This window comes from Nycticebus coucang, chromosome X (genome assembly GCF_027406575.1).
Source record: "Nycticebus coucang isolate mNycCou1 chromosome X, mNycCou1.pri, whole genome shotgun sequence".
In the NCBI taxonomy this organism is placed as follows: domain Eukaryota; kingdom Metazoa; phylum Chordata; class Mammalia; order Primates; family Lorisidae; genus Nycticebus; species Nycticebus coucang.
Genome location: NC_069804.1, coordinates 29,605,007 through 29,632,854, shown reverse-complemented (window position 1 = coordinate 29,632,854; position 27,848 = coordinate 29,605,007). Strand labels below are relative to the sequence as shown.

Genomic DNA, 27,848 nt, shown 5'->3' with positions numbered 1-27,848 from the left:
TTTGGTTTGCAGTTCAGCCGGGGCCGGGTTTGAACCCGCCACCCTCGGTATATGGGGCTGGCGCCCTACCGACTGAGCCACAGGCGCCGCCCCTCAAGTTAATTTTTTAAGAAATAGAAAGAAAGGGAAGAAAATTTCTGAGCTATTTTGACATTTCATTTGAAAACTCTAGCCTGAATTTTATTAATGATACAAACAAATAGCTTATTTTAAAAGAAATACGGAATTATACACCTGTACACTAAAAATTCTGGCAAAGTGTCTAACCATGCCATTTATAATGAATGGAAAACACTCACTAATCTCATTGTCAGAGAATTTAGCAATTTCTCAGAGAAAATAGAAAACTTCTCCAAACTAGGGCTCCCTTTCCCTTCCTTCAACATTTCCACCTCCACCCTCCCACAGAGGTGGTAAACTCCGTGCAACATTTGCTAGTGCTGAATTAAAAAAAAATGCCTTTCTAGAAACTTCCTTGAGCACACAGAAAACCAGAGGAGGTAAAAGTTAGGAGCTCTTTTTTAAATTTTAACATTTCAAAGAATATGGGTAAAAGATTACAGTGAAGTTTAAGGTAAGAAAAATGGCAGAAGTATATTTAGTACATAATGGAGAATTGCCCAGTTGGGCCTTCCCGAATCCAACTAGAACACTGTACAGTGCAATATTCTTGTGTATTTGTTGCTAGAGAAAAGATCCCAATAGAAATAACTTTATGTGAACAGTTTTATATGCTTTTATTTCCTATTGAAAAACATTTTCTCTTATACTTTGGATTATGTTTTAAGTCTTGACTTTTAAAAAGAGGAATCATGATTAAAATGCTTATATATGCTCAGAAGATCAAACCTTTGGATGGGAGGATGTCTAGAAATGATCTTCATTTGGATTTGTCTACAACTTAGTTAATATTAAAGTCCTTGCTTATTTACATTATGATCAAAATTAAGTATCTAAACCTAAGCATAATTTTAGTCAATATCAAACAGCTTGCTCAAACGTAAATGAATAAATAAGTAAATACATTTTTAAAAAAGGATTAAACATTATGTCTTCAAAATAGATAGTATTTTTAAACGGCTATTTTCTTGGTATCATTCCCACTCAATACATATTCAGACCTTAAAGTTAGACTAAGAAAGGTGATAAAACCATTTTGAATATCCTTTATCACTCTCATCAATGCTTTCTATTTCACTTGGTGGCTCAAATACATAAAAACTTATAAAAGGAAACAACAGAGGTTGTGTTTGGTTAAGTCCTTGTACCTTGTTTATGCTTTCTCTCAACTATGAAAAAAAAAGCTCTTACAAACAAAAGGTACATGAATACATTTTAAAATATTTCATGGTATTTTTGTCTGACACTCAGTATATTCCTTAAGAAAATACTCTTTTTATTTCTCTCACATTCATTGCAAATGGCATTCATGTTTTGCAATTTCACAGTTTCTTTATAATGTTTTGGTTCTTTGCTGTTACCTAGCACAGTATTTTTATTTTAATAATAATAAAACAATACATACTTTTTCTTTTAGTTTGTTTTCTTTTTGCTAACAGGGCAAATATTAATCTTGACTGTACAAATTAAAAGCAAAAAATTATTTTACCGAATGTCACTTTCCCAAACTCGATTTTCATCAAGATCTTCAATAAACTTCTCTCCTTTCATCCAGTAAATTAAAGGACTGACATCTCCACTATAGCCAAAGAAAGCTCTGCAGGTTAGATTAGCTGAGTCACCTGTAGAGAAAAGTGATGGAAATGTGTTATAAAAGTATTTGTACACATTTATTTTAGGCTAAATGTTACTGACAGGTAACATTTTGATCACTTTGCTGATTTAATGAAACATCTTTCTAAAATAATAATTTCTCAGGTATTTTCAATCTTTGTCAGATTTATAGAATGTGTGATTTTGGCAGCGTGGCTTATTTAATGGAATGAGAGTTACTTATAAAATTTTCAAGAGGACTGGTCAGTTATTTTACACGGTGTACTTCCAATTAGGTTTACCTAATGTTTTCTCATGATAAGAGTGAGGTTATGAATGATTGGGAAGGATATCACAGAGTTGTTGTGCCCTTCTCAAAGCATGATATTGTTGGGTAGATCACACTGATAATTGTAAGATTTTTTAGGGCAGGTAGAAGGTAATTCTCAGTTTTGGAAGTGAAAATGTTATTAAAATATTTTTACTTCATAAGGAATAATATTTTAATTAAATAAATTAACACATGCTCAGTTGGAAAAGCATATTAAAATAAATGAAAAAAATTTGATAATAAGTATTCAAGGTTTTCATTATGGATAAAATCAATGATCCTACTATGGAGATTAGATTCTTTCAATATGCTACTTGAGGGAGAACATTCTAGAATGGTGAATACAGATCAATTACTTAATGAAGTAAGCGGAAGTCCCTCACTAAAAAGTGGATGTAAATTTAATGCCTACAGAAGGTAAGGTTTATTTTAGGACAATTTATGCCATTTTATAAACATCTGGCTTAGGCGAGTCTCAACCACCTTTAGAGAATTGAAATATTCCAGTACATTAGTTTTAAGATCTTACTATCTCCAAGTAGAGCCAGAAATTGGAGGATGAGATGGGGTCCTGTAAGGACCTGCTCCAGATTGGGGGGAAGGAATTCTCGGGTATGGGCATTTCCATAGGGGCTGAGAATTAGGCCCTAGCAACACCTTTGCTGGCATCTGAAGTAAAGAAACTTTCTCAAAGATTAGCTATAGCCATAAAGTCTTGAAAATATTACTAGAGGGCCCTGACAATCCTAAGACTTTAAGGCACAAGGAAGAGGAAGAAGGTTTCCAAGGACTAGAAGCCTCAGAGCTAAGCTATGAGTTAATAGTGAATGTCTTCCAAAATTGTGCTTATGAGTGCTTTTTTTTTTGCTTGTGAGTGATTCTACAGTATAAAAACAGAGAAAATCACAGTGTACCTAGATGCTACACGCTTTCTAACCCCGGGCATCACTATCTGTAAATTCAGTTCTATACTCAATTTTATAATTTCTATAAGAAAATTTTTATTGAATAAAATTATTCTCTTAATTATGTCCATTATATAAGAATGGTTCATTAAAAAAGTCTTGCTAAACACAAATAATATAACCTGAGCATATGTGCTCTCATATTAACTCCCCCCCCAAAAGTCTTGCTATTCTAATATTTCTAAGATGAAATAACATATCCTTCTCCATTTATTTTATCTTTGCTCAGGTCTCCATGTTCCCTAAGAGATTCCTCCTCGATTTTGATTCCATATGTATTAATCTTCATTGGTGATCCCATAAGGCAAGTCCAGAAAATATCTATAAGCTTTTAAGAGGCAAAACGAGGCTCCAAGGAGGTTCTTTTATTATTAGATTTTTGTATATAAATGCTTTCTAAATATTTTAATATGGAATTTTCTCCTTTAGGGAATATTTATGTTACAAAATGGATAAATGGGCCGGGTGCAGTGGCTCACGCCTGTAATCCTAGCACTCTGGGAGGCCGAGGAGGGTGGATTGCTTGAGCTCAGGAGTTTAAGACCAGCCTGAGCAAGAGCAAGACCTTGCCTCTAAAAAATAGCTGGGCGTTGTGGCAGGCACCTTAGTCTCAGATACTTGGGCGGCTGACGCAAGAGGACAGCTCGAGCCCAAGAGTTTGAGGTTGCTGTGAGCTATAACGCTATGGCACTCTACCCCAGGGCAACTGTGTGAGACTCTGACATCAAAAAAAAAGGGGGGGGGTAAATGAATGTCAATCTTAGTGCACGGGTATTGCCTACTTTTCCATTACAATTTTACTAACTATGAGGACTAATGATCACACTATTAGCAACGCAGCCTGATATTCCTTAGCAGTGAGGTCAGTGCAGCTCTTAGTGGGACCTAAATTACTCTCTCATATCACCCTTCTTCTTTCTCAGATCAACTACAGATTTCTATGAAAAGTGTCAACCAACATTACAAAACAGTTTCAAATCAAATAGTCTCTGTGTTTACATTTTTGTAGGAGCACTTCCTGCTATAGTGCCAAGTACCAAGTTAGTCACGAATTTAACAGTGAGTCTCAAAATACTGCATGATACGATGATGAACATTAGATGCTTGACAGATCAAGATACATTACAGAATTTAAAAATGTATATATCAGTATTTATACAATCTCTCTTTTAGGAGACCAAGTTTTAGTTTTGACGTGGAACTTAATGCCTAGAACTCATAAATAGAAAACTCCAGGTATTGCCTAGTTTCCCATTACAATTTTACTAAATGTAAGACTGAGACATAATGATCACACCATTAGCAACTCAGCCTGACATTCCTCAGCAGAGTATCCAAGGAACTGAATTAGTCTCTTACATCATCCTTTTGCTATCTCAGACCAACTGACTTCATTTGTTAATTGTTAATTGTTCTTGCTTGCAGACCTTGTGCTGCCACACCTAGGAAATGGCTCTTGCATCCCTGTAAGAAGTGATTTGCTTTTTTCAGTCATCTTGGCTCACCTGGTCCCTGACAACCACCTTATTTGAGTTCCAGCACTGAGTGTACCTGTGGTGCTCTGGGGGCTCTCAGTGGAAGTCTATCTAGACTTGGCTTAGGCTTGCTATGGGTCAGAGAGTGGACTTCATGGAAGGAATAGAAGAGAGTGGAGGGAAGAATAGAAAAGCACTCCAGGCAGAGAAGAAGAGCATGAGTGAGAGAAATCAAGAAAACTCTGGGAGAAATAAACAACAGTGGAGTGGCTAAAACTGTATATGGGGTGGTGGGGTGGGGGTGAAGGGAAAATTATGGGGAGCATAGAGCCCTGATGAAGCCAGAGCAGCAGCAGCCCTGTTCTATGCAGGCCATGTAGAGGTTTGAGACTTTCAATTGAAGGCATTGGGAACTGGGAAGACATTTGAAATAGGAGACTGACATAATCACATCTCCCTTCTAAAGGAATTACTTCTATTGCATTTTCTAACCTGGGATTGGATCAGAGCAGCAAGCAGGACAGAGAATGTTACAATACTCTGGGATCACGCAGGGGGTTCCAACCTGCAGGGCCGCATGCGGATTGTTTGAGGACTATTTTGCATCTGTGGTGTCGGATATTGCAAAAAGTATACACAGATAGTTTCTTGTGCTCATCAGTTTTTATTTGTGTTTGCGTATTTACTTTGAGGCCCAAGATAACTCTTATTCTTTCAATGTGTGGCAAAAAAGAAAAGAGATTGAGGACCCTTCAAAGGAATAGTCACTGCAAACACCAGATCGTTTCTGTATAAATTTCTTAAAAGGACAAAGCAAATGTGGTAACAATGATTACAGATCAATATGCTTTTTATCAGTGTGGTACTAGGGGACCTCTTAATGCAGAGATTAAATAGGAAGCCTGCTAAGATGGAAAATACATACATTTCTTACTTTTATAATTGATATATACCATTTTTTTTGTGTGTGTGAGTATATGTGTGTCCCAAACACAGAAAGACAGGTAGAGAGAGAGATTGGGGAGTTTCCTGCTGCTTCCCAGTAAAGGCAGGACAGAAGGTCAATATAAGCAGTGCTTTGTTCTATGAAGAGATTTTTCAGTGGTTTCCCCTAATTGTGCCAATTTGTGTGGTTGAGCAAGAGGCACTCACCACTCCCTTTTTTACGCACAGCTCTGCTAGCAGGCAAGACAATAGGAGCCCAATGGAGTCAGTCCAGAAAGAAAGCCAGGCAAAGTGAAGCTCACACCCGAGACTCTACTCAAAGGCCTAAGAGGGTTGGTGAGAAAAACTAGTCTGCCAGGGCTTTTCATTTGGGAAATGACAATTAATCACACGTGTGTCAGAGAGCTGTCACATTGGAGACCAAGTGTGTATTACCTTGTGGGTGAAAGCAAAAATGAAGAACTATTACCCACCCCCCGCCCCCCTTTCAGGCTGAATAAGAACCAGGAGTTGAAAGAAACTCATGAGGCAAGGTGGGGCTTAGGAAGGGGTGATGCCCGTTCACCTAGGAAGGGCAAATAAGAATGAATAATGACAAAAAATGACTAGGAAAATAAAAATGATGTGAACGGTTTATTTTGAGCTGAGGAAATAGGACATGCCAATTATATAGCAGCTTTTTAGCATTTGGATTTTAGGAGCTGCCCATTCATGATTCTTTTTATATTCTCATGCTTTTTAAACACCATAATCTTTGCTTTAGATTCTTATATCCACCTAGTACACTCCTCATCCATTAAATCCCAACTCAAACAGCATCTCTTCCAAAAGATTGGCTGCCTTTTCAACAATTATTCATGTTAAAAATAAGATGTGATCGCTATCCTGTAGAACAACTACAGTCTATGTGGTAACGATCAAAAGGACATGCTAGTCTTTCAATATATTTGGATAGAAGTTTAGATACGGAAAATATACCCTTAAGAAATTCAAGAGTAGGAATACACTAAGCAAACCAAGCAAGAATGTTGTTCTAAAGGGCATAAATTCTAAAATTGTTAAAAGCATGCTTATGAAATTTTAAAGTGAGACACTGTCTGCCAAATATGAAATTATAGGAGAATCTACCTCAGCACATTGTGACCTGCAAAAATAAATACTTGACACAGACGATTGAGAAGCAAAAAGTTTTCCTTAGTGAGGAAAGCTTGTTTAAGTCTAGAAAATTGGAGGGCTTTTTAAAAACTATATAATTTGCAGCAATTTAATGTACTTTTATTTTAGCTATAGTTAATGTTATTTAAAATATTTTTTCTTTAATCTTATTCTGTAGGAGACACCAAGATTCATCTTGATTTTTCCAGCTTCAAGAAGAAAACCCTGGTTTTAGTTATGAACTACAGTATCTAAACATCAATATCATACACAATCTCTACAGTTACAAATTAGAAAATAGAGATTCTATTTACACAGGCTACATAATTTACCTAGTGATAAATAGTCAAGGCTATTTACAAGTGATACTTTAGATGTATTGTTATTGTTTTTTTTAATTTTTTTATTAAATCATAACTGTATACAATGATATGATTATGGGGCATCATACACTCACTTCATAAACCATTTGACACATTTTTATCACAGTGATTAACATAGCCTTTCCGGCGTTATCTCAGTTACTGTGCCAAAACATTTACATTCTACATTTACCAAGTTTCGCAAATACCCCTGTAATATGAATCAGTGGGATGTATTGTTATTGTTAACAAAAGTCCAATAAGATGCAGAACTCAACAAAACAATTCTATATTTATTTAGAAATTTAAGCAGATAGATATTGTCAACTACTATTCTAAAGAAATATAATGATGATAGGACTAGACAGTATGTTGGTTCAAACAAAGAGAAAAAATGTATTTAAAAACAATGATAAAAAGCAATATCGTGTTTGTCCTGCAGGTAGAGACAGCTCTTTGAAAAATCAGTTGCAGTGCTTAGAAATGGGACCAGATTTAACTCCAGGCAATGAGTTATCAGAATTGAATTATGATCTGGGAACAAAAATTAGTTTCATATGATATAAGAAAATAAATATGAGATTTGTTAAGGTTAAATTTATTATAAAAATACACTATCTAGGAGAAAATATAAATTTTATAAATTTTTGGAGGAAATATAATTTCTTAGAATTGAATTCTAGAAATAACAAGAACATTTAAGATTGAAAGATTTGGAGGAAGATGGCCGACTAGAGGCAGCTTTCACCAGGCTCCTGTCCAGATGGAGAGATCCTGGACAGAAGTGGACTCAGTGAAACAAAAGGTGGGGAGCTGAGCTAAGAAAGAAGATAGACAAGTGTACAGCACCTCTCCTGAGGCAAGCTGTGACTCCAAGAAAGGGGATCCAGGAAAACAAATTCCAGGTACAGAGCCCATTGCCAAGAGGATAAGAGACCCCTCCCCAAAGCGGGAGGCTCACTGTGGGCTCTCTGAAAGCTAGCAGGGAACAAAAGACCTCTCATTTTACCCCCCGGGAGAGAGCTGCCCGGCCTCCTTCCCCAGGAAGGTCCCACTCGGGAGCCTAGGCATCATCCTGCCCAGCATAAAATTGAACAAATATTTTTTCCCCAATTCTGAAGTCCCACTTCACCCTCCCCCCATTGCCTGGCGGTTTTACCCCTGAAGAGCTCAGAGTATTTGGCAATTCCCTAAGAGGTCTGGGAGTTGTGTGGGCTGCAGGACAGCAGCGTGGAAACGGTGACTTGAGTGGAAGCGGGGGGAGCAGGTAGAGAGGGACACATGGGAGAGAGAGACACACTGTGACGGTGTACAGTGGGCAGAGGCACTGATGCCCCTTTTCTGACTTTGGCCTGTGATCTTTTCTGACTTGGTGGCTCACCAGAGGGGACCAGGCTTAATCCCCTTGGGTCTGTGGGATAGAACTGCCTGAGGATTTCTACTATCAGGCTGCTGGAGACCCTTTGAACTCTCCCTGTTGAGCAGTGGTTGTATTGCTCAGGACAACCGGATTAGAACTCTCTCCCATAAGAGAAAAGTCCGGGGCCAGATGGCTTCACTTCAGAATTCTACCAAACCTTCAAAGAGAAACTAGTACCTATATTCCATAACATTTTCCAAAACATAGAAAAAGAAGGAAAACTATAGACCAATATCATTAATGAATCTTGATGCAAAAATATTCAATATGATCCTAGCAAACAGAATTCAATGACACATCAAAAAAATTATACACCACGACCAAGTTGGTTTTATCCCAGTGTTACAAGTTTGGTTTAATATACGTAAATCTATAAATATAATATACCACATAAATAAAATAAAATCAATGAGCATATGATTCTATCAATTGATGCAGGAAAAGCTTTTGATCCAGCATCCTTTCATGATCAGAGCACTAAACCTAAATAGGTTTAGATGGGACATTTCTTAAACTGATAGAGGGCATTTACAGCAAACCCACAGCCAATATCATATTGAATGGAGTAAAACTGAAAACATTTCCCCTCAGATCTGGAACTAAACAAAGATGCCCATTGTCACCACTGCTATTCAGTATAGTAATGGAAGGCTTACCCATTGCAATCAGGCAAGAGAAAGCAATCAAGGGTATCCAAATAGGGTCAGAGGAGATCAAACTCTTACTCTTCATGTATGACATAATCTTATACCTTGAAAACCCTAGGGACTCATCTATAAAGCTCTTAGAAGTTATCAAGGAATACAGCAGTGTCTCAGGATACAAAATCAAAACTTACAAAGCAATAGCTTTTACATATACCAACAATAATCAAGCGGAAAATATAATCAAGGACTCTATTTCTTTTACAGTAGTGCTAAAGACGATGAAATACCTGGGGATTTATCTAACAAAGGACGTGAAAGATCTTTATAATGAGAATTACGAATCCCTGAGAAAAGAAATAGCAGATGTTAACAAATGGAAAAACATACCATGCTTGTGGCTGGGAAAAATCAACACTGTTAAAATGTCCATACTACTCAAAGCAATCTACAGATTTAATGCAATCCCATCAAAGCACCAAGTTATACTTTTAAAAACTTGAAAAAATAGTAGTTTGTTTTATATGGAATCAGAAAAAAACCTTGAATAGCCAATACATTACTTAGAAATAAAAACTAATCTGGAGGCATCACATTATCAGACTTCAGGTTATACTACAAATCTATAATGATCAAAACAGCAAGGTACTAGCACAAAAATATAGATATAGATATATGGGACAGAATAGAGAATCTAGAGATGAACCCAGACACATATCATTTGATCTTTGATAAGCCTAACAAAAACATACATTGAGGAAAAGATCCCTGGTTAACAAATGGTGCTGGGAGAACTGGCTAGTGACCTATAGAAGACTGAAATTGGACCCCCACCTTTCACCAATAACAAAAATGGATTCTCACTGGCTAAAAGATTTAAATTTAAGACATGAAACTCAACAAATACTAGAAGACAGTGCAGGGAAAACGCTTGAAGATATTGGCCTCAGAAAAGATTCCATGAGGAGGACCCCCCCCCCACGGCAAATGAAGCATCACCAAAAATATATTACTGGGATCTGATCAAGCTAAAAAGCTTCTGCACAGCTAAGGGCACTACAAGTAAAGCAAACAGACAGCCTTTGGAATGGGAAAAGATTTTTGCAGGTTATGATTCCTACAAAGGTCTGATACCTTTAATCTACAGAGAACTCAAACTAATAGATAAAAAAGAACAAACAACCCCATTTCTTTGTGGGCAAGAGACTTGAACAGAAACTTCTCTCAAGATGACAGGTGAATGGTCAATGAACACAGGAAAAAATGCTCTTCATCTTTAATCATCAGGAAAATGCAAATCAAAACCACTTTGAGATACCACCTAACTCCAGGAAGATCAGCCCATGTCACAGAGTCCCAAAACTGTATATGTTGGTGTGAATGTGGGGATAAGGGAACAATTCTACACTGCTGGTGGGAATGCAAACTAATACAGACTTTTTGGAAAGAAGTATGGAGAATTCTCAAGGAACTAAAAGTTGACCTACCATTTGATCCTGCAAATCCATTACTTGGTATCTACCCAGATGAACAAAAATCATTTTATAACAAAGACATTTGTACCAGAATGTTTACTGTAGCCCAACACATAATTGCCAAGTCGTGCAAGCAGCCCAAATGCTCATGAATCCATGAATGGAGTAACAAATTGAGATATATATATCAATTGAGATCGCACATCAAGGTATACAAATATCTCTCAAAAAGATATCTCATACATCTTTTTTATGCTCATAGCATTCTATAGAATGGCTCTTTTTATGAGCCATAAAAAGATGGAGACTTTTTTTCTATACCATAGAATACTATGAGCCATAAAAAGATGGAGACATAGAATACTATGGTATAGTATACCATAGAATACTATGAGCCATAAAAAGATGGAGACTTTACATGTTTTATGTTCACCTGGAGCTGGAACATATTCTTCTAAGTAATGTATCTCAAGAATAGGAAAAAAGTATCCAATGGAGGGAAGGTATTTGGTGAGATCTCACCTTATGTGCACAATGCAAGGGTACATTTCAAAACAACCAGGAGTATATTATAAATGTCTTACCACAAAAAATAAGTGAGATGATGGTTATGTTAATCAGTTTGATTTAAGCATTTCACATTGTATATCAAATCATCACATTGAACCCCATAAATGTATACAGTTATGATTTAATAAAAATTAAATTTAAAAGAGATTGAAAGATTTGAATATCTAATTAGTAATAGTTCAGTAAAATGGAAAACAAAGAAACAAATTAAATACAAAGAAATTAAAAATAGAGTGATGGGGGATTTTTTCAAATTATATTTGTCATTTAATATGTATCTGGGTATATGTTTTCAATTAGAAAGGAAATACAATAGGAAGAAAACACTTAACGTAGCATCCAGAATGGGCATTAATAGATTGATATTATTGATAGTCAACTTGAAAATAATGACAGCCAGATTTTAATGGAAACTCAAGAGAATGTTATTGTTATTCAATGACTAATGCTGCCATTAACTTTGTTTTTTCCTGCAAATTTCCAGTAAGTTTTATACCTGTTTTTATTTTATACTCCTATATGTTCTACAATGACATTTAGCTTAGAGGCACATGGCTTCAGATGTCACCTTTTTTTTTTTTTTTTCTTATTTTACTTGAGCCACTGAGTTCCAAATTTATTATCAAAACCCTTACCTCCACTTCCCACCAGTTTTTGATTTGGCAAGTCTGGAGTATTCCGGGGATCTGAATTTTTATCAAGCACCCTCAGGTGATTGTCATACAGGTAGTTACAGTTAATTGTCCGCAACAATTTGTTTTTACCTTGGAATTTGTTTAAAATGGAACTGGGGTACAGAAAAGCAAGAAAATTGCAAAACATTTGGGCAAGGCCCATAAGCAGAAAGCAGGGACAGAGAGAATGGCAAAGAGGAAAGAGAGTATTCTCAATAATGACAGTGGCAGGTGGAGAGGTGGTTGGTGTATACAAGAAGTAGGATGTACAACTGGGTCATGAATGACCCAAACCAGGCTACAAACACAAAGTTTCTTTGAAAAGAAACAAGTATGAACAAAATTGTGTTTCATAACTACTCAGTGGTTTGTGGTCCACTCTTCCGGGTTATGGGATTCTTGCTCTTTTACTGTCTGGGCTATTTTTTGAATCGTAAAGTGCAGGACACTGATAAATGTGTAAATTCTATCTTGTCTGATAGTGACTTAATTGAATCACCTCTGCTATCCCCCCTTCAACTTGGGGAAAAAACAATTTTGTCTCCATTTATAATTGATCTCAACTTTCTTTACTTGGTTTAAATCTGTTGCTTTGACTTTTCCTTTGAAGCAGCCATGATATCTGCCTGGTTCCTGCATATGCTATATGTATAAATTTCTTTAACATGTGTCTACTCTTATATCTGTGTCGAAGTCATACCTATACATGTTTCCAAAATTATCTGTTAAAAGGAATACAATGCTTGCCTCATTGCTTATCACTGCCATTAAAATAAGCAATGCGTACACACACATAATATGGTTCTGACATTTGTTGGATTATTAAAGGATTTTACAAATACTCTCCTTATCCCTCTTTCTTCTTTCAAATAAAGAATCAGCATTAAAATTTTATCTTCACTCTGTTTAAGTCCAAGCTATTTAACTTGTTATCAAGAGCAACTATCCATCTTTTGTTTGCGTCTCTAATTTGCAGTAACATGCAATTTCTGATAAGACTATCCTAGTGTGTGATTCAGAGAGCCGATCACCACTGCTTCTTAGCTTCTTCCATTTAGATACTGAAACAAACTCCTCCACCTCTCATCTCTGATACACAAGTGATAGCACTAATACTATTTACTATACTTAACCAGAAATACAGGAAACTAACATTAGAATTCCAAAAGTTACGGGGAAGAGAGACATGTATTTAATTTTCTACTCAGTTTTGTTTCTTTGTTTTCTTTCAAATAATAATAGACAAATTTAAGCCATGGCCTAGGGATCTGCACAAATCAAATATATCAGTCAGCCTGGGCTGGAGTCCTGACGATAATGGTATTCTTGCTACCTCAAGTTGCTATCTGTAAAAGCTACAGTAAATTGCACTAAATGCTTCTGCCGCCTTTTTGGCAGAAAGGTGCACCGTCAGCTCAATCTTACCAGGTTCAGAAGGAAGCACGCTAAAATTGATCATAAAAAATCATTTGCCATCTAAAATGAGAACAAAGCTTGTCACACTGCAGGCTTTCAACTAGACCACAATGTGAGGGGGGTCTTGAGGAAAAAGAGTACATTTTCCCTTCAATCAGTGGATTCCAATCATCTAAGTACTGATATTTGTTATTTAGTGTAAACTTCTCATTTAGTATATTTTAGCCATTTCTAAAATGCTGAGATCAGAGTCTCTCTCCACTAGAGGACACTCTCTAACTTATTGAAAAATAAAAAGCTCTTTTTTTTTTTTTAATTAGAAGGAAAAATTTCTTCTAATTAAAAAGCATCAGCAGCCAGAGATCTTGCTCATTGCAATTAGGAAATAGTGAGCATTTTGTTTTTAACTAAGACGTTGAATAGTAGGGGGATTTTAATTTCATTTGCACCATTAATCATGTATATTAAAATTACCCTATGGTCGTGGTAAAGATAAATGTTTTGCCAAAGACTTCCCATTTTAGATAAAAGCAAAGTGGTTTACAAAACATATTTATCTTTTGTCATTATTTACACTGAATGGTGCCTCTTTCGTGGGGTAAAAACAAAACAAAACAAACAAAAAAAAAAAAACAGAGAAAATCTCTCTCTCTTGCTCCCTCACCACCCTCAGACAGACAGATGTATCGACGTACGCCACACCACAAAAAAAAATAAAGTTCCCTTAAAAACCTCCTCAAGACATTTTACCTGAATATATACTAGGATCTATGGCAGGTAATAGTTGCTTGTATCAAACCACAGATAGTCTCTTGAAATCAGAGATTGAGCTAAGGGTTCTAAAACAAAGGAAGGTAATGGAAGGGATAGATTATATGAAGCTCATAGTTACTGCTGCAAGATAACAACATCTGCTCCAATAATAAATAAAATCACAAGACAAAAAGAAGGTATACACTTTCACATTTGCTAACCATAAATCAGCTATAATGTCAGATTGTTTATGAAAATGGATTTTATACTGCCTTACTACATATTTCTATAACTTTTAAGAACAAAACAACTCATTTGGCTGATCAATAGATTGTAAGATGATTTAAGTAATCACAAATAACTTGGAGTTAACTGAATTAATATACATTCATAATACCCATGGTGAGTGAGTGCTCAGTAATTGCTAGTAATTATTACTATTACATTATTATTATTATTGCAAGACAAGCTTCTGTAAAGTGATGACTTGTGATACATGCATCAAGGAAAGCCAAGTTATGCATTTCAGGAACCAAAGGGCTGCACATTGAACTTTGAATAAGCTGTCTGGGATATTTCCCACACTAATTAAATGAAGAGAGGCATTGGCAGAGCTCCTCCAGAATGGAAGGGAAACCTCATGCTCTTGAAGGAAAAGGGCATGAAAAATAGAAATACTATTACCACATTATGCTTGAATGCTTCAAAGATACTTGTAAGGACTCAAATTTTAACTCTTGATGGCTGCTTTCTATCTGAATGAAATAAAAGTTCATGGAATCTGAAACAATCAGTGGACACCAGCCTGAGGAGGGGGAAACATCAAACATTTGTTAACACCCAGTGCCACCTGATGACCTCACCTCTGAGAAGGTGTGATGTTGCACCTGAGTGTTGAGAAGATGGGTATTAGATAAAAGATGTTGGAAAATGATGAGTGCGCAGTGGAAATCATTAACTGCCAGGAAACAGATTTGCTGAAAAGGGTTGCTTAGAAACTCTTGATGATAATGAAGGGCAGGAAATAGGGTCATTTTTGCCCTTGAGTTGAAGAGTGGATGGAAGAAGTGCCTCGTGATTTGCTTTTTTGACAAAGACATCAGAACTGCTTATAGTTTTACTCATTTCTAAAACTGTTTCAAGTGATCCACAAAGTGGACATTTTTTTGTAATGTGGACATTTTTAGGTTTTTATTGCATAGGCCTTGCCATCCTCAAATTTTCATGATTGCATCTTGAGAAGATATCTCCTTTATTTTTGCTCTTTTAATTATATAGTCACTGTACCAAACTCTTCCTTGATTCCTTTAACTTTTATGGTGCATTTTTATCCTTCTGGAGTCTCAAATTTTAGAGCAAATTATTACATTTTCAGCCAATAAGTACATTTAAATTAGCCACTAAAAATGCCTAGAGAAGGCATTTATCTTTGCTCAGCAATCAGTAAATTCTTCAAACTTCACTATAATAATCAGTTGAAATGACAAAGAAAGAAAGAAAAAAAGAAAGAAAGTAAAAAAAGAAAGAAAGAAAGAGCCCCTAGAATAAGAATATGAAAAGAACTAGCAAGTCGGAAACAAAAAAAGGAAGAGGTAAGAAAGGATATTAGTGGTGATGAAGGGTATTGAAATACCCCCTCAGCTTATTCAAATGTAAATGACCATCACTGTTTGTTACATATAAGTCATGCTCTCAAGCAGACCCTGTCCATATATTCTGTTTATCTTTTTGAGCTTAATATGTCATCTCTAAACCCTGGGTGATACCTATTGAGGTGGGGTCCACTAAATGCCTCTTAGTCTCCCTATCAGTACCTTTTTCCTTTCGGTAATACAGCCCCTAGAATTTTAGTTGAGCATGTTTTAACTTCTCTTACAGCTAGGTGGAGCCATGCAATTGATCAGGCCGATGTGATGTATGAAGAAGTGATGCATGCAATTTCCTGAGCATTTCCTTTATGATATAGCCTCATGCCACAGATTGGACTTTATGTTTCTCTTTCCTGTAGACTGGAAAACAGAGGTGTCAGTGAACTGGCTTCTACCATATGTGAAGACAAAATGGTGGAGCAATAAGATACAAGGAAGATAGGTCCCCTAATGACTTCATGGAACAGAATCGCCTGACTAGCCTGGGACTATTCTCTACTGGTCTATTTCTTAAGAGTAATACTTACAGTTTATTGAAGACATTGCATCTTAGGATATCCTTGTTACCAAGCTTAGCCTGTATCTATTAGTAGATAGAATCTAGAATCTACTTTTTTCACCTTGCCTCACCGGTTGTGGTATGGCAAGAAAAAAATTATGGCCCTACACTAACAAATTTGATCCACTTAGTGAAGTAGAAAAAACACAAGCATGTCTCCTAATCCCTTAATACTTTCCCACAATACCTCCATATAAAATGTAGAAACAGAAAACATTAACTCGCTCTTTGAGAAGGCAAGTAGGAATTGAGGAATGAGACTCCTTTTAAGAAAAACCTTAGCTTTAATTAGAGGAAAACTCTCAAGCTTTTATTTAGACTTTGGTTTATTTAGGGCTAATATAGTAAATAGTATGTGTTCGAAAACACATTTATCACCTGGAGACTTAAAAAGAATGTCTTGTTTTATTGTTTTTTGCATGGACAGGTTGGGCTAAAATTAAAGAATCCAATTCAAATTGGATTTTGCTATGCTCTGTGCATTTTAATAAGGCACCCTCTCTCAAGTTTCTTAACATTCAAGGTCTTAAGAGGTAACTCAGTTATTCACAAAGTCTGTTTTTCTTATGGTTTTAAATACATAAATCATAATTCTTAGGTTTACTGGCTTTCAAGATTAATGAAAGACTCTTTAGGAAGTTTTATAAGCTTATAAAACATGGCTAATGCAGGCCATAACGATAACTCATACACGTTTATGATTTAAAATGTAAATGAACATTCAGTGGACTCATTGTTTTGTGTTTTCTCCTTTTCTGCCTAGAAGGACTTTCATTTGTCACCATTATATTAAAAGTACTCCGTGTAACTGCTAGTGTTTCATACAGTGTCTCCTCTCCATAGAGGAGGCTCAGTAAAATGCTTCTGACATCTTCTGCGCCTAAAATACACCATGAAGCTTGGCTTTTTTGTCCACATTTGATAGAAAGAGACGCAATAACAGTTTCAGCTGCCATGGAAGCAGTTTGAACAATTGAAGTTCAAAATGGGAGGAAATTTTTGGTGTTGAGTTAATTAGGAAGTTTCAGAAGTTGGCAGCATTCGTGGATACTTTCAGTTCTTAAAAAATTCATAGTTCTTTTCATTACTAGTCTATGGCCAGAGCTATTTCTCTCAGTTCTTTTCATCCTTGAGAAAGACATGTTATTTCTCTTTGCAACATGTATCTCCTTTCTCAGCCCATTCTAATATTGATGTCTTTAAAATCACTTGAAATTAACCTTGGTATTCTGAATTTTCTGATCCTGATCATAGGAACATGAGGTTCAGTAGACTTATTTTTTCCCATAAAAATATTTTTATTATCTCTAAGTGTGCAATTTCTTGAGAAGCTCTGATAATCCTCAAATGTCTTTCCTTCCTTTTGGGGTTCCCAGTCTCACACTCCATGACTTTATCCTCTCTCAAGGTATTAGCTTTATTCCTGGCGTGTGTACTAAAAGCACTATCTCATTAAAACACACACACACACACACACACACACACACACACACACACTACTAAGACCAACTTGTTACTCTTCTGTGAGCTATTGGGAGGTTTTTCACTTGGTTTTTAATCACAACTGTCTTATGCGAGGCTTATAAGGCACCAGTCTAGAAAGCTTATAACTTTCATGATGTCTTTAATAAAAGAGATTATAAAGGAGCATCTGAGACTTGTCAGCATCTAACAAAGGTTGTCACTTGAGAATATCTTTACTCTTTTCTTACCTAAAGTAAGCATATGATTTTCTGAGGTCTATTTTTGTGCCCATCACTACTCTTTAATCTATGATTTTTTTTGTTTATATTTTAATACCAGCAACTCTCTGAGTGGGAATTATGGAAGTAAATTAAAATAACTGAGTCTTCTTGTCTTTAGGAAAATGACTATTTTATGCACTACGTAAATGAATACCTCCTCATCATATTTGTGGAATCATTAAGGTTAAAGGCATTCTATCTGTAGTTGTATTAATAAGCTTGCCTTTTCCCCAACTCTTGACTCTCATGGAGAATGCCCTTTGATATATATAATCTGTATAAGTCAAATGTAGCAATTACTTCTAAATCTTTTCTAGGAAACCCTGGCAACTTCTTCACAGCCCAAGATAAAATAAGGAATAAAGCCATTTATTCATATCTAGATGATGCTTCATAATACATTAACTCCTTGATGTTAGCTACCTGAATATTCCATGTTGAAAGGTGAATGGCTAGTGTCACTGATGGGATGTGCATCTGAATGAAACAGCATTTTGGGTTAAGAAAATACTCATAGATCTGAACAATACTGATCAATCTGACAATTTAAATTTGCCATGGCCATGCTATAGGTACAGTAAAAATGAAGACAAAATAAATAGAGTTAGTAAACATAACTAGTTTATCATATGCAGAACATCAGATCCTTTCAAAATTGCAATTTCAAAGCATTATTTAATTAGTGTTTTTTTTCCTATTATTGAGTCAAAAGATAAGCTGCTTAGCTTTTTCATTTCAAGTAGGGGAGAGGCTCTTAAGATTCCATGGATGAAGCTTTAATGCACTTTTTGACATATGTCAGTTACCTCTTTATTGTTTTTTCTTTTTCTTTTTTTTTTTGCAGAATTAACATCTTTATTATATTAAATCTTCAAATCTTGTTTTTTCTTACATGTATCTTCATTTTCCAAAATTTATATACTATAAAAACGTTGCTTTTATAATTTAGGAAAAAAATAAACATGTAGTTTTGAAGTGTCACTACACATTCTACTTCAAGGTAGCCCAACAGATCATGCATCGTCTTTCTCCACTAATGCTTTTCTCCAACAATCTACAGTTATAGAAAGCTCTTGGAGAAACACCTTCCCCTCTGTCAAAATAAGCTCTGTGACTCTAAGCATGCTCAGAAAATACAGTTGTGTAGACTAAAGATTAGTGATATCCTTTGGAAGTTTAGCATTAACAGAATATAAGCAAGTAGTAAAAGAGACAAATTTTTCACCCATAGTTAAGGACTGTGGGTTTCCCCCAAATAATTGAAAATTTTGTGGGAGGCACCTGTGGCTCAAAGGAGTAGGGCGCCGGCCCCATATTCTGGAGGTGGTGGGTTCAAACCCAGCCCCAGCCAGAAACTGCAAAAAAAAATAAAAGAATAATAATAATTGAAAATTTTGTATCAGGTTTATTGAATTGGTGTTTGTTTTCAGATTAGCTCCCCTCTTTTCACTGGCCTCTTACTCCAAAAATAGAGGTTTGGTAGAGTATAAATAAACTTTCACTGACAGTTTTGCGTGACAATAAATAAAGCTACACCTTGTAGCAATACCCGCTCTTTTAGGGGAGCCAAAGAAGAGGTATAAATGGCATTTGGGCTCTCTTCTTTATTTAAGCCAGCACTGTCACTTCCATTTATTCAACTGTTCTCAGAGATTTTTCAGACATCCTTTTATTCTCAACTGTAATAATCAAGACCATTTATCTAAGAAAAATATTGCCTGAAAAGATACAGGAAAGTGAACATTTTTATTCATTATTAGGAAAGGATGTTTGTGATAAAGAGTAGTAGAGGGGCAAATTGAGTTAATTAATTATTTCCTAAACCTCTTGTTTATCTAATTTGTATATATACATATGAGCAATTCCCTTAGAACAACTGAGAGGATAAACAAGTTGATCCTTGTGGTCCCATCCTCAGACTTCTATATTACTTCTTCATTTATCCTCCTAGTGACAGTACCTTCATGAAGCACAAGGATTGCCCAGACCCCTTACTCTAGCAGCCACCCAGGCTTGCTGTCTTTGAAAGTACATGTTGCATGTAATGTGCCAACATGGTTAGGCTGAACTACATTCCCCAGAATTCCATTTTCTTGTATGTGTCCAGTTAGGGTAGGCCTCAAGAGAACTTCTTTTACATTATTTGGAGGATGTTAGGAAGACAGTGGCTATTTTGAAGCATATATGTGTGTACTGTGCACTGTTGCTGACATGCTGGGTCATTGATAGGAAGCAGCAGCTGGACCTGCGATTGCTGTTTTTGCCCTGAATCTTCAGAAACTCTGACTCCTAGACCAAAGGTATTTATGCCCATTCATAGTGCCAAGGTCAGAGGCAAAAAGAAACCACATAGATTTCAGTATATCCCAGTATATTCTAGTGGAGTTCAAGCCTACTTATGATCTCCATACCTGAATGCCTGCCTGTGAACTTTAGGCTTCAGCATTACACGCAGAGAGAATCAGTGGAGAATGCTCAGCCAGCTCCCATATTTGTATACACCAATGCCCTGTAATCATGTATATACATATGTATGTATCTATTATCTTTCTACATATTATGTATGGGTATATACACAGTAGGATACATATATAATACCCCATGGCTCTACTTTTCTGGTTGAGCCCTGAATTATCCACACGATATGACAAATATATTACTCTTCCCTGGATATTCTCTCATTGGGTTGCCATCTGGGATTTGGAGGACAGTGATTTTATTATTTCCTATTTAAAGCTATTAAATTGGTCTTTATAAATAAAATATCATCTATCAAGTGCTAAACAGTAAGCTCATTTTCAACTTTATCTCCCAGTCTTTTCCGTAAACATGTAGCACGTTGAAGGCTCATTTCCTGCCTACTCACTACAATCTGACTTCCACTGATAACATTCCAACAGAATTGATTCTCAAGACGGTTATGTCTTTATTTTACTTTTTTAAAACTGGCTCTTCTACATCCTTGGTATGGTTCATTCCTCCTTCACTTGGGACTCCCTCTGCTGGTTTTCTTGCAAATACTTTTTTAAAATTTATTTTTATTTTTTTTCTTTATTAAATCACGACTGTGTACATTAATGCATTTATGGAGTACAATGTGCTGAACTGATAAACAGTGTGGAACGCTTACATCGAACTGATTAATGTAACTATGACCTTGCTTGTTTACAAATAAGCAAATGTCTTGTGGTAAGACATTTATACTGTATTCTTAATAGTTTTGAAATCTATCATTGTATTATGCACCCTTTTCAATGTCTTCTGGAAGATAATTACTCCATATACCTAGGAAGTGTTGGTTGTTTCTCTCCTTAACCCTCTTCCAACACTATGAATGCAATGATGGGCTCATATACATCAATAATGTTAATGTTTTTACCACCCATATTTTACTGACCTCCAAATCTAAGTCGCCTGGGCCTCTCTCCTGTATGAACTTCTCTACTTGGATATCCCACAAGCATCTCACCCTCACTGTTAGCAATTTTATTAGTCATTTTTTTTTTTTTTTTTTTTTTTTTGTAGAGACAGAGTCTCACTTTATGGCCCTTGGTAGAGTGCCGTGGCCTCACACAGCTCACAGCAACCTCCAACTCCTGGGCTTAAGCAATTCTCTTGCCTCAGCCTCCTGAGTAGCTGGGACTACAGGCGCCCGCCACAACGCCCGGCTATTTTTTGGTTGCAGTTTGGCCGGGGCTGGGTTTGAACCCGCCACCCTCGGTATATGGGGCTGGCGCCTTACTGACTGAGCCACAGGCGCCGCCCTATTAGTCATCTTTCTCCCCAAATTGTTCCTTGTGATTTCCTATCTTGATGAACAATACCTACTATTCAGTAAGCAATCAATAAAAGCTTATCGGGAAGTGAATGAATAAATAAACACACTTAGAAAACACATTTCTCCACTATTAAATTCTTAAATTATGAGAGCTAATAACGGCAAACCAATTCATACATAATAGTTCTTTTGCAAATTATGTGAAAGGGACACTTCAATGAATCACATTCATCCTCCCAATAACCCCTAATTTCCTTCCTGCAAGTCAGCCTTAACATTTTTTGGTTCCAAAACTCTCAAGAACTGAGGAATAATAGAGATCTGCGGTCCCATACCATGAATACATTGTGTCTTGTGTACAGTTTTAAACCCATTTGAAATTTAATTGTAGACCCAGGAATACTGGGTTAAGGATCTGTGATCTGCTTAAAATACAATAATGGAAAGTGTTAATTACTTTTTAGATGAGGTATAACCTCACAAGGTGGTGTTGGAGAATTCATGTTGATTTCACATATCTTATTTTGTCTATTTGAGTTAATAGAAATAAAAACCTTCTAGAGTTGTTTGTGAAAACAAACATGATTGACCTACTGGGACTTTTGGGAAAAAAAAAAGTGAAAACACTGATGATTTATCTAGTGAAATTAAAGTAGCAAAAGGTTCACGTGTGGCCTGCAGGCTGCATGCAGATTATTTGAAGACTTTTGCTTATGTGTGGTGTCAGATATCACAAAACGTATGCAAGGACCTTTTTGTTGGTTCATTTTTGCTCATCAGCTTTCATTCGTATTTGTATATTTAATGTGTGGCCCAAGACAACTCTTCTTCCAATGTGCAGCAGAAAAAAAATAGTTAGACACCTCTGCATGAAATCAACTATTTCATTTAAGATATTAACTTATTTGTGAGGTTCTATTATCATAAACATATTCTTCTTAGTAAAGTATCTCAGGAGTGGAAGAAAAAGTATCCAATGTACTCAGCTCTACTATGAAGCTAAATTATAGCTTTCACATGAAGGCTATAACCCAACTATAGCACAAGACTATGGGGAAAGGGCCAAGGAAGGGGAAGGGAGGGGGGAGGTTTTGGTGGAGGGAGGGTAATGGGTGGGGCCACATCTACGGTGCATCTTAGAATGGGTACAGATGAAACTTACTAAATGCAGAATACAAATGCCTACATACAGTAACTAAGAAAATGCCATGGAATGTAAAGGTCTTAGCAAAATAACTAAGAAAATGCCAGGAAAGCTATGTTAACTAGTGTGATGAAAATGTATCAAATGGTCTATGAACCAAGTGTATGGTGCCCCCATGATCATACCAATGTACACTGCTATGATTTAATAAAAAAAAAAAAAAGGAAATGCCATGAAGGCTACGTTGAACAGTTTGATGAGAATATTTCAGATTGTATATGAAACCCGCACATTGTACCCCTTGATTGCACTAATGTACACAGCTATGACTTAACAATAAAAATAAATAAATTAAAAAAAAAGAAATGAGAAGAAACCAAAAAAAATCATAAAGTTTAGATGAAATTTAATAAATACGTTTTTAAACTGTTTCTATGTGCTAAAATACAAAAACCTCCTCTTCTGTATTATTATAAAATCATTGTTCATCTCATCCAAAATTTCAGACATTCTTTCTCTAATTAATAGTTTTATTATAGGTTCTTAGGAAAGGGAAGTAATTTTACCAGCATTTGTTGAATTCTAACTGGTTGACCAGCCAGAGTGAAACACAAAGATAACTTTTTTCAAAACAGCATCATTCTCTCAAAATGTCCTTACTATTAAGTATTCTATTCATTATTTTGTGCAAAATGAAATGTGGTTCCATAGTGGCAAATAACATGAAATAACAGTAAAAACTACTTATAATAGAATATGAATGAAAAATTATCCTAGTATTCAGAGACAAGAAACTTGAGACAAGAAATTTGACACTGATTTCACTGTGATTATGGTTTTCCCCACATCCCAAAGAAGGTAGGGCCATTGGGACATATTCACAATCTCTTTCTTAAATGTGGCTGTCTGTCAACAAATTAACACCTAGGTTAATTAATGATCATTAATGAGCAATTAATTGGTTCATAGAGACATATGGATGAGATTACAGAAGGGGATCCTTCTGGCTGTGTCTATTCATGGAAAATAAGATCTGAAATCAGCAGAGAAAGAAGGAATTTTTGGAAACTTGTCACCTTAATATTGCAAAACCAATGTTCCCAGTTACTTTAAGAATATTATAGTATTTCCACAAAATGTTTCCTGTCTGTATTTTTTAGCATAGACAATAAAACCTTTAAATAAGTGTGTGAATTTATTTAACATACACAGATATTTTTTAGATAACATAGGGGAATTATTATTCAACCTGTAACCTTAAATAAGAGATTGAAATCATAAATGTCAAGATGATTTAAGACAATGATGCATGATAACTCCAGTGAAGAGTCCCCTCCATAAAAATTCACATTCAGGGCTCGGCGCCTGTAGCTCAGCGGCTAGGGCACCAGCCACATACACCAGAGCTGGCAGGGTCGAATCCAGTCCGGGTTTGCCAAACAACAATGACAACTACAACCAAAAAATAGCTGGGCGTTGTGGCGGGTGCCTGTAGTCTCAGTTACTTGGGAGGCTGAGGCAAGAGACTCGCTTAAGCCCAAGAATTGGAGGTTGCTGTGAGCTGTGACAACACGGCACTCTACCCAGGGAAACAGCTTGAGACTCCATCTCAAAAAAAAAAAATTCACATTCAGATTTTCAGAAAACATACTATGTAGTCTGAACAAGGCAGGTCCCCAGGTTTATTTGGTACTCTAGTCACTAATTTGCAATCCCTATACTAAAACACAAATGCAGTGGTTGGAATCCAGGCCCTGAATTGGCTAAATCTATGTCCAAATAGAATTATTATCTCTTTGATTTCAAGCAAGTTATATCATTGACCCACTCTGATATTTTAATTGTCTTATTTGCAAAACTGGGTGTAAAAACATTAGCTAGGTTTGTTATAAGGATTAAATGTATGAACAAGGTATGTAAAGCACTTAGCACACTATAAATTGGCACAGAGTGACAGATCAATAAATGATGTGTGTGAGTACTAGTAAAAATGGCATGAGTCAAGTACACAGTCCAGTGACTCCTAGATGCCAACCTGAAGATCTCTTAATAAAACAGAACTAGTCTTCTGCTAACTACTAACTTTTAATTGCTGTTAACACTCTCATATTGTATTTCCACTTACCCAATGTGTCCAGTCTTCTTAACAGACTGTACCCTGTTTTCCTTCATTCTCTAGTAGTCAGCAGAAGCACTGTTAAATTCAAGGTGAACTCAAGGGCAATCTATTCTAAGGGTGAAAGAACAATCACTGTCCATAGGAGTGAAGGCTCCTCACTGCTTTGCTCTGCATTGGTGAATTTCTTCTTGAGACACATCCTCTCTTCCTCTCTTGGAATTCCCTATACTCAAGTCTTTACCCACTTCCAATCTGCAAGTTGCTATCTTACCTACATGGCAGGATCGACTTTTAGATTTTAGACTTGAACCAGCCCATCCAGAAAGACTTTCTTGAGTATTTCCATCATTTTTCCCCATTATCTTCCCAAGCGACCAAAAAAACCCTTGATATATGCCACAGATATCTTTGAAATTTAATCCATTTATGCAAGTTCATTATGCTTATATTTTATCTCTTTGCCTGCATACTAGTTTGTAGAGTTATTTGCAAATAATGGGTGCCATCTAAATAAAAATTTATGAATTGTACACCATCTTCTTTTAGCTTCAACTACTCCTGGGACAGACTGCATTAGTGATGGTGTGAAAATTTTCTGAGATTAAATCTATAAAGAAACACCAGATATTTTTCCTTGTCCTGTAAGGGCTCACTTGATGCTCACTCATATACAAATAAACAAAAAAGGTCACAAATGAATAAAAAGACCCTTCAGTGCTAGAGACATTAGGTACTGCTTATAGTAACATATTCTTCTATACATTGAAAAAGGAACTATACACTTGAATGAGAGTTTCTAAGGTAGGTAAAGTTGAAAGCAAATCTAGCAAATTATGTTGAATTTCATCTGAGTGGAAAACAATGTTATATGCAATCAAGGCCACAATATTATATTTAACTTTTAGAAACGTATACATTAACTTTTGGAACCTATAAGTAACTATGCCTAGATTAGTATAAAAATTTATAACTTTTACTGATGTGCTATCTCCCAACATTAGGCTTTAAATCTCTCAGGGTATGGAGCATGTGTAAAGTTATTTAACAAGGTTTTCTATGTCTAGCAAACTCATTGAGATGGTATTAATAGTTATTCATAATTAATGAAGAATTTCCCAAATTTTCCTTGACTACAGATTAAAGTCTCTTAAGATGAATTACATTGTACTCATCTTTATGCTTTTCTAAAAAAAATCATAATTCTAAGATAACTGAGGATAATTTATTTTCATAGGTGTTTCAACTCAAACCATAAATCAAACCATTAAAATCAAATCTTTTAAAAATTTTCATTATTATGGATAAATAATAGTTACACATATGTATAGGGTACATGTCCTGCTTTGATACAGGCATACAATGTGAATTAATCAAATCAGGGTAACTGGGGTATCTATCATAATTTATAATTTCTTTGTGTTAGGAAGATTCCAATTCCTCTTTAAGTTATTTTAAAATACATTATTGATTATAGTCACCATGTTGTGCTACCAAATATTGCCCATTCTGTCTAACTAACTATATTTTTGTACCCATTAGCCATCTTTACTTTATCCCCCCTCTCCATTACCCTTTTCCCATCCTCTGGCAACCATCATTCTATTCTCAGTCTCCACAAGATCAATTTGAAATTCAAATCTTTTAAGCAAAGATTTTCATTTTAATCTGGGCTTCTTATTCTTTCCTAAGAGATGTATAATAATATTCTAGGTAGTTCTTAGTGGGAATCAGCTCCCTTGCTGAAACCTCCATGAATATAACCATTTCCATTGATGTCAGCACCCTAAGTGAGATCTATTATTATTATTATCATTATTATTCCTCGAAATGAGATTAGAGGAAGTTCATACAATCCTGAGTCTCAGAGCCTGTGAGGATTCTGAGCCCAAAAGCCATGCCTCCCATCCTCTCAGTGGAGATTACTAGTGAGGAGCATTAGTGCCTGCTGAAGGCCATTTGGAAGAGCAGAACACTCATCTTGAATTAAGGAAGAGTCCGAAAGCACAGGCCTTCTTCTGGAAACAGAGGAACAGAGAAATATGTCTATTATTCTAATGCTAATCTTAATGATCTTATCTGAATATTTCGTAAAATGGAAAGTGAGAATTAAAGAAATAGAAGGCAGTTTGTGCCTAAGAAGGCAAGGTCCCCTGTGTTGGGAGGGACTAGTGGTGCTCCAGCACGCAAGACCCAGAAGCAGTGAACCCAGAGAAGGGATTTCAAACCTGGTTGTTTAGCAGTATAGCCCAGAAGCCAAGAGTCTATTTATTTAACAAGATTTCTTGATGATTTGGGTGCAGAGAAGGTTTGGGACTTTCTTGGTATTATCTGCCAAGACAGAAAGAAGCAAATTGAAAATACTAATAGGAGGGTTTGAGGAGGACCATCAGAGTGAGCGCAGTGCTTGACTCCAGCTGTAATGTGACCTATCTTGAGTGGATCAGAGGAACTGTATGGCTTCGAAGAACCAGATGCCTTGAGATTGTGTCCTAGACGCTAAAGGGTGGGCAGAACACACCGGAATCCATAGATGGCTAAAACAAAGTAAAGTTGGGATAAGCCTTGAATTCACAGTGGGTAGCGGTTGCTAAGTGGTGCAGAATAATTTAGTGATCTGCATTTTGAAATGCTGGCATTTTCTGTAGAGGCTATTGAAATGCCGTTAGCATAATTCGGATCAAATCATCATCTTTGTCCTTGGGCAGAATGAATTTGATGGAAATAGTAGGAACTCTTACCTCATTTTAGTGACAATCAGGTTTTTGGTAAGTCTTTCCAGAGTAAGCATTGCCTTATTCAGTAAGCTCTTCATTTCCCATACCTCAGTTACTGCAGCCTGGCTGCACATGATTTAGAAACAGTTAGACAGTAATGAGAAAAGAGTGGGAGTGGGCTAGGACTGCAATTTTGCAACTACTTCTGATTTCTGTATTTAGTTTCCATGGATGCTGACTGA

At 36.1% G+C, this 27,848-nt stretch overlaps 1 protein-coding gene across 1 annotated transcript in view; it reads right to left on the bottom strand.

Moving 5' to 3' along the window:
- Positions 1–27,848, bottom strand: part of LOC128576738 (interleukin-1 receptor accessory protein-like 1) — an 82,097-nt gene that overhangs the window by 36,910 nt on the left and 17,339 nt on the right. The window contains exons 2-5 of the mRNA XM_053578981.1: positions 27,631–27,732; positions 26,816–26,907; positions 11,691–11,819; positions 1,610–1,742 (exon numbers count right to left, since the gene is read on the bottom strand). Coding sequence (XP_053434956.1) covers positions 1,610–1,742; positions 11,691–11,819; positions 26,816–26,907; positions 27,631–27,732 — 456 coding nt within the window. The remainder of the gene's footprint in view (positions 1–1,609; positions 1,743–11,690; positions 11,820–26,815; positions 26,908–27,630; positions 27,733–27,848) is intronic.